The 8,017-nt window shown below is 44.5% G+C and overlaps 1 protein-coding gene across 2 annotated transcripts in view; it reads left to right on the top strand.

Moving 5' to 3' along the window:
- The first annotated feature begins 6,634 nt into the window (after positions 1-6,634).
- The window catches only part of Ino80c (INO80 complex subunit C), a 20,373-nt gene continuing 18,990 nt past the window's right edge, over positions 6,635-8,017 (top strand). Inside the window, exon 1 of one of the 2 annotated variants that reach the window (XM_005372802.2) lies at positions 6,635-6,882. In XM_005372802.2, the coding sequence (XP_005372859.1) occupies positions 6,727-6,882 (156 nt within the window). In that variant the 5' untranslated portion in view covers positions 6,635-6,726. Of the gene's footprint in view, positions 6,883-6,916; positions 7,019-8,017 lie in introns of those variants that run through there. The other variant, XM_013509834.1, reaches the window with a different exon arrangement.

The raw sequence follows: 8,017 nt of genomic DNA, 5'->3' as shown, positions 1-8,017 counted from the left end.
CAGAGATAGGAGAATTATAGTAATTATGATTGTTTTCTTTCTCTATGGTATGCACAAAGAGCAAGTGTTAAAATAATAATTCATTTTAAGTAATGGGTGGGGACTCTGGGAAGAGAAGGGGCAGTGCCGAGTGGGATTCATAGAGGTGAGAACGAAGGGTGAAGAAAATGCCACCCTGGAAGCAGGATCTTGCCTCACAATGAAAGGTAAGTACCCCATTATTTGGGAAGTCCTTTGTCAGCCTTTTTGGTTACATTTGTAGAGCTAGATTGGTGTTTACTTATAACTGGCGTAGATTTAAGTAATTCCAGTAAGCAAAATGGCCCATAAAACTATTTGCCCTCATTCAGACTTCCCACAACAACACTACCCATCAAGACTAACATTCAGAAAGAGGACTGCGCCAGCCTGGCTGCTCCAGCTATATCTGTGTAAGAGGTGCAGTGCCTGGCTTGAGGGGCTCCCCTTCACGCATGCACTGAAGTTGAGCTGTGCCTGCCCTGCCCAAGTGTGTGTGGCACCCAGCACTACCAGGAAGTTTCTCACAGGTCCCTCCTCAGTCCTCTCTTGTATCTTTAAAGGATGGCATTCTCAAATCTTACTGCAACGCTTTCCAAGCCTCTTCCACCTTTCCTACATCCACCATCAATTGACATTGCCTCCTCACCTCCCTTCATCACTATGAAAACCTGGCTTAAGTGTAGAAGATCACATTAACCTCCTACCACCGCAACTAAAAATGCATCTTCTCCCGGGCCACCTTTCCCTCTCCCAACCTCGCTGTAGGGTACCCAGAGTTCCATGCTCCTTGCTCCTATTCTTCCTCTGGAGGCTTCTAAGTACTCAAACACTGTATCTGAGGCTCCCTGGCCTGAGCAACAGGGCCCTCTTCTGCACTGAGACAGGGGAACATGGCCACCCAGGTCCATGGCTTCTGTTTTAAGGACATGCTTAGAATCTCCTGCTCAAATGGCTTTGTGCCTTCTTTTGGGCTCTGAGGACCTTGTCTGGGTTTGTTGCATCTCCCCAAAGGCCTGAGGGGTGGCCAGTTGACTGTCTGTGGGACTGGGGAAGAAGATGGAGGAAGCTTGGTTGTGTGGGTTTGATTTCCACATTGTGTATCGATGTCCTCTTGGGAGACTTGGAGGAGCAAGGGGTGAAAGAAGGGTGCAGGCTGGGATAGTTCTCTACACATTGCCACATCTGGGGAACTCTTAAGTATTCTGAACATTCTAATCCAACTCTGGCCCTCTGACTTGTGAAGATGTGTTTGCCAAGGATGGATCATATTTTATTTTACAGTTTATTAGCTTCATTTGTACATTTAAATGTCAAGGCATATGGTATTCTTGTGTATTCTTGCCCAGGACCTTTGATTTGTTAGGATCAAAACTATTTTCATTTACTTCTTCTTTCCTTCAAGTGCTTCCATGGATCAATCAAGTGAAAAGCAAGAAACTAAATGAACAAATGCTCTTTCCCAGTCCCTTGGCTAGAGTTCTTTCTTATATACTGATTGTATAAATAATGAGGAATTTAGCAGATTATCACTGAGAGCCTATAACACTCTGAAAACAGTGACAAAGAAGAAACTGCTTGCCCAAATGAGCCTATGACTCACAGGCATTTACCTCTCATATACTTTGGGGGTCTACTTCCAGAAGATCCCTCACAGAGGTAAGCCAAGAAGTGCTGCTCTTTTACTCTTGAAACGACTGTGAGTGATCTCATCAGCTTCTCATTCCAGTAGGTTTGGTTTTAGCTGCACATATCATAGCTCAGAATATACAGTGCACACTACGCTGCCTCTCTGAGTAGCTGTGAGCTGGCAATTTTGAAAGTCTTGACTGAAGCAATTTCAGGTTTCTTCCTCTCACCAAGGAGCCCTGTATCAACTGTAGCAGCCATTTTTATACTGTAAGCAGTGACTAGCATACTTCACAGATGTTATCAAGAGAAGATATGCACTGTATCTTCCATCCAGCAGCAGCACAATTTCAAATATCCACTACATTTCCTGAGATTTTTGAGACAATAAACTAGGCACTATGTGGCTCAAACGATATGGAGAAGCTCAACAGGTACATTATTCATTCATGATCCTTAAGTCTTAACTGGGATCAAGACTCTGGCTGAGGCACCTCAGTCATGTCATCAGCATCCCACAGTGGCTCCAACTCCAGTAGTCTTTGGCAAAAGAATGTGGCACTGGTGAAGAACAGGGGTGCCACAGGCACAAGCAAAGAGGCTGAACAGATAGCACACAAAAGGGCTCACACTGCAGCAGAGGTGAGACATATTTTGCAAGTACTCAAAGATAACAGAGGGAATTTGGAGGAGGCTTATTAGCCCGTGTCAACATGCATGCTGGCAAAATATGGATCATCAATGTTAATTTAGGTATAAGGAAACATGTGAGTCACACATGCAGAAGAGTATATAGAGTTCTTCTCTGTGTGAACACTGGGCAGTGACTGGTGCTACCAAGATGGATACGGAGCAGGTTTCTCAACAGCTCAAAATACTTGCTCCCTCGCCTGGATGTCCTCATGCATTTCTCTTATACTTATTGTTACTATTATCTGTGGATGCTCTGCTTCTCAATCCTTGGTGATTCTGGCAACTGTCCACTGAAAGCATATGCCAGCTGCGAAGACAAATAGAAGGTGTCTCCTTCATTACTAGATTGGGGGTTCTCTGAGGACAAGGACTAAGAATAGTTCTTTTGCTTGTATTTATCTCCAGGCTCAGGAATAATCATATGAAAGGCAATCAACAGGTTCTGGTCGATCAAGACTGATGAGTACATGGAACTGAACCAGCTGGGTAGGGACGGCTGAAAAGTAGCATATCAGTCAAGATAAAAAGATAGAAAGTAGCCAGGCGTGGTGGCACACTCCTGTAATCCCAGCACTTGGGAGGCAGAGGAAGGAGGATCATTGTGAGTTTGAGACCAGCCTGGGCTACAAAGTGTACTCAAGGCCAGCCTGAACTACATAGTGAGACCCTGTGTCAAAAAGACAAAATTAAAAAAAAAAAAAAAAAACAACATACGGAAGTTAATGAGACCACCGAAGGGTGGCAGTGGAAGAAACGTACCTTCCAGGAAGAAAGAGCAATGTGTGTCTAGACTTTGAGGTAGAAAGGGACCTAGTTCCTTGGGACTGATAAAAGTGAAAACTTAGCTTCCAGGAATGCAAAGACTTGGAGCAGAGGTTAAGGTTGAAGAGATGGCAGGTCTCTGAAAGCTTTTGAAACCATCTTATGGACTTTGAGGTTCATTCCAGGAGCTACAAAAAGCCACTAAAGGGTTTAGAGTAGGAGACATGATCTGAAAAATGCACAATTTTGTCTTCAAAGGGATCATGCCAAATAGTGACCCGGTTGGAGAGACCACAGGTAGAAGCAGGAAAACAATTCATAAGATGATGTACCAGTCCAAGAGTGACCAATGATGGTGGCTGGAATAGGGCTATGGATAGAGACAGCTGAAGGGGAAGTATCATGAGAAACTGTCAGGATTTTAGTTTAAACAACTGTTGGGTAAACATGGCATTTACTGAGATAGAAAACACTGGAGGAGCAGGAGGATGATAAATTGTTTTTCTATGTGGAGTGCAAGATGTCTGGAAGCATCTGTGGCAGTTGAGTTTAATTGTCAACTTGACTGAATTAGGAGATTTCTGGAGAAGTAATGAGATCCTGGGAGCACTATACTCATCACTGGATTAAACCACTGATATTCACAGCTCAGTGTGCTGTTAAGAGATGGGACTCAGCTCGAGGTGGGTCACTGAAAATATAAGGTATATCTCTCAACTCCCATGAGTTGAGCAGAATTCCTCTCCCATGTCTTTCTATCAGTATGTTTCTGCTTTGTAGCTTGTGCACAACAGACTGAACCCTCCAAAACTGTGAGCCAAATAAACCTCTTCTCCACATCATGTATGTCAGGTATTTTTCCCAGCAATGGTAAAGCTGAGCAATACAGCATCTGAGTTTATATATATCTGGGTGGTAAATTTTATGTCTAGGTATGCATCTTTAGAGAATACACCAGGTAAGAGCTGCAAATCAGAAAGTAAGCTCCATTTAGATGGTAAAGAGGCCCCAAGAATTGGTAAATGGCTAAGGGAGAGTACAGACTGGAAAGGGCAGGAGGCTTTGGACACAAGGAACTCTTAATGTGTAAGAACTGGAAAATCTGGTTCCAAGCATGGCTGCTCATGAGAACATCTGGGAAACTTTTAACATTTGTATCTTCAGGGGAATATGACTACAATGTATATTTTGAAAAGCCTATAGTAGAATTAGAAATTATTTGGTAAAAGATTACTGTCAAAGAGATAATGAGTGCTTAGAAAGGAGGAAAACAAAACAGTGGTGGTATTTCAGCTACCATGGGGAGAATTTCAGGAAGAAACCAACTAGACAAAATCAGGACTGAATTTAATAATGGGAAGCCAAATGGTAGTGCATCCACTTGTCTGACTTCTGAAAAGTAGTGAGTTGGCATTCAAATTCAACAGATATAAAAAGCAGCCCAGGCCAGGCATGATGGCCCATGCCTGTAATCCCACTACTTGAGAGGCTGAGGTATGAGGATCACTGTGAGTTTGAAGCCAGCCCTGGCTACAAAGAGAGTTCAAGGCCAACCTGAAATACATAGCAAAACCCTGTTTCAAAAAGACTAAAAAAACCCAAAGTCCCCCCAAAATGGAAAAAAACCAACAAAATAAAACAAAAAAAACCCAGCCCAACAGAGTTCCCTGTGCTGAATGCCCTCAAAGATACATGTACAAAATGGAGACGAAGAGAGAGGAGGAAAGGTGTGTCAGGTAGTATAAAGCTTCTCATTAGTGTTAGAATATGAACTGTGTCAAATGGATGGTAACCAGGCAAGAAGCTAAGCAATCTTAGAAGAGGAAGTATGGAAACAAAAGTACGACTATTTAAAAGAACAATGTAAATGTTGGGAAATAAAGTTAGTCCCTAGCTGGAGCACAAGGAACTAGATAACAGGAAGGAAAAGCAGAGGGCAGGCTCCAGTTAATAAGGACCTCATATGCCAAAGTTAAAAAATTATTTGGCATTTATCCCAAAGGTAAAGAGGCACTGAAGAATATAAGAAAATAACCAGTGCAGTTAGATTTGTGACTTGGACAGCATATTCCGGCAGCCAGTGGGGAAGATAGTCTAGGACAGTGGTGGTGAACCTATGACACACATCTCACAATGGGCTGTTTGTATCATTGAAAACTCTAAAAGATTTGCCATTGCTGGTCTAGGATCAGGGATGAACTGGCAAAAGATGGGGACTCAAACTTCCAGCTGAAGACTAGTGCAGATCTAAACAAGGGAGCTGGAGTTATCAGGGTAATTGCAGTAGAAAAAGAGCAGTGAGCTGAAGGGGTGACTGACTGGAACGGGAGGGTAAGATGCCAGGGAAGATTTGCTTAGTTGACTGGATGGTTGGAGGCATGAGTCCTTGAGATACATAATAAGTAAAAGACTAGATTTAGTTGAGGATAGGATTAGATATTCAGTGTGGGAGAAAATACTTCAACACTGGCAGGTTATTCCAGTCTCCAAAGGAGAAAAGATATAACTGTTTTAGTCAACTTTTCTTCACTGTGGCAAAATAACTGAGAAAATAACTTAAAGGAGGAATGGTTTCTTTGGCTCACTTGGTTCCTTTGCTTCTGGGTCCATGTTGAGATAGCAGCACCTGATTTGGAAGACATTTTAGATCCAAACCATAACAGTAACAATAATGCTAGTTTCCTTGACTGCTTTCACCTCTAAATCATTCTATAGCCTATTTCTTTCAAATACCTGGATTCATATGTCACTTCAGCCTCCAACTAGTCACTGCACGGACTTTATCCACTTAATTAAAATGTAACCCACAGGTGACTTGCAAGGTACTTTGACTGGGTACAGGTAAGATATAATTGGTTTTCCCCTCAGACATTACATTTTAGCAGGGGCCAAAAGACATTAACCACTCAATTATAAACCATTTTGCTATACGTCATAAAGGTTCTGAAGAAACACAGGGTTGTATGAGGTAAAAACAAGGAGTGGGCCAAAGATTAATAAATAGGTTTTAGTAGGTCTGTGACTTCCCTAAAATCTGAAGTGTAAAACGCTGAGAAGGGAGTGTACAAACGGGAATGGTAATACTTTACAGCTCAAAGGGGGTTTTCACTCCTAAAATGCTAAGAAACGCTCTAGCCTTTAAGTCTGTTTGGGCGGTATTAATACTCAATACAAACTTCCCTCCGGAGAAGGTAATGAGTGACCAAAGGGACGCTAAGAGTCTGGCGACCTAGCTAGTCCACTGACAGGGGTCAACTTCTACTCTCAGACATCAGAAATGATCAGTCCTGTGACTCAACGTCAGAAAAGGTAACCTGGTCATTAATGTTTTTAAACGCAGTTATTTAAAAGAATCAGATGTGTACCGGGGATTTCCAGAGATGTGCCCCAAGGTCTGGACCTGAATACTAGGGGAGCAGGACACCACTCTACTGACTCATTCCGGCACCGATGGAATATACTGCTAGGAGCTCCGCCTTTTAGATTTCACCGAGAGAAGTCAGAGAACTCTTTGGTAATCCAGGCCGGGTTTTCACACATGAAGCCGGAAGTAACCGCGAGCCGGAAGTTTCAGAGGCTGCGCTGAGGAAGGGGGGGAGGGGAGCAAGAGAAAAGCAGGGTAGGATGGCTGCTCAAATTCCAATTGTGGCAGCCCCTTCCACTCCAGGGATAGCTCGGAACAGCAAGAAGAGGCCAGCCAGCCCTTCCCACAACGGCAGCAGCGGAGGGGGATACGGCGCCAGCAAGAAGAAAAAAGTATCCAGCTCTGGCTTTGCGCAGGTACTGCCGCACTCGTAGTTTGCGCATGCGCGGGGCTGGGTGGGCGCGAGAACGCATGCGCGGGATCGGAGGGGCCGAACGGCGCGGGGCAGGACGGCGCGTGCGCAGTGCCGGGGGCGGTGCGCTGCTCGCTGAGGTAGTCACTTTCCTTTGGTGTGAAAGTTTCTTTTCCCTTTAGGTTGGACACATGGAGTTTAGTTAAAGAGAGTCACCCGCTTTGTATTGTGAGGGGAGGAGGGAGGTTATTACTGATAGTAGAAGGACTGCCCCTTGCCATCAAGGTGGCTTGTCGAGTGCGGCGCGGGACAGTCAGAAGTTAGTGGCTCCCCTCTGCGGTTCTTCCTACATTGGCTGTCGGAGGTGCCAGGTGCCCTGATGTCGTGCGTGGAGAAAGGCAAAGATGCATTGATATGTATGGTTCCCCACATCCTTAGGAAAGTGCCTTTTGCACCCTCGGTTTTCCTCAAGTGAGTTCCTCTTGAGGTTAGGGGAATTTTTGACTGTAAGCAGTGAGCACAACATATGGCAGAGATTTAAAGTCATATCGGCGATCGAGGCTCTGCAGTTTCCGCAAAGAATTTCAACAGTTTCATTGGGCTAGTGTTTGAGCTGGTTCTGCTCCGTACTCACAGCAGCAAGAGAGCAAAGAGTGGAGTGTTGGTGCTCCTCAGCACATGGTGTGGGAGGTTCGCGCAAAGACTGTTCTAGAGACGGTAACTGCTAGTGCTCCCCAACTTGTTAGCACATCATTGGGGTGAAATTTGCATACGGTAAAACGCACAAATTATGAGTACAAATCACTGATTTAATTGCCGCTCAGATAAGGTAGCATTTTCAAGAGTCCCAGTAGCCTGGCGTGGGTGCAGGCCTGTAATCGCAGCACTCGGGAGGCAGAGGCAGGAGGATCACTGCGCCAGGCCAACTGGAGCTACATAGTGAGTTTCAAGGCCAGCCTGGACTACAGAGCAAGACCTTGTCTTAAAACAAAACAAATAAACTGAGCCGGGCATGGTGGCACATGCCTGCTGTAAAAAAGGTAGAGGCAGGAACAACTCTGTGAGTTCAAGGCCAGCCTGGGCTACATAGTGAGTTCAAGAGCAGCCTAAACTGCACAGTGAAATCCATTCTAAAAAAA

Source organism: Chinchilla lanigera, unplaced genomic scaffold, assembly GCF_000276665.1.
Source record: "Chinchilla lanigera isolate Chin_1 unplaced genomic scaffold, ChiLan1.0 scaffold00001, whole genome shotgun sequence".
NCBI lineage: Eukaryota > Metazoa > Chordata > Mammalia > Rodentia > Chinchillidae > Chinchilla > Chinchilla lanigera.
This window is presented reverse-complemented; position numbering and strand designations above follow the sequence as displayed.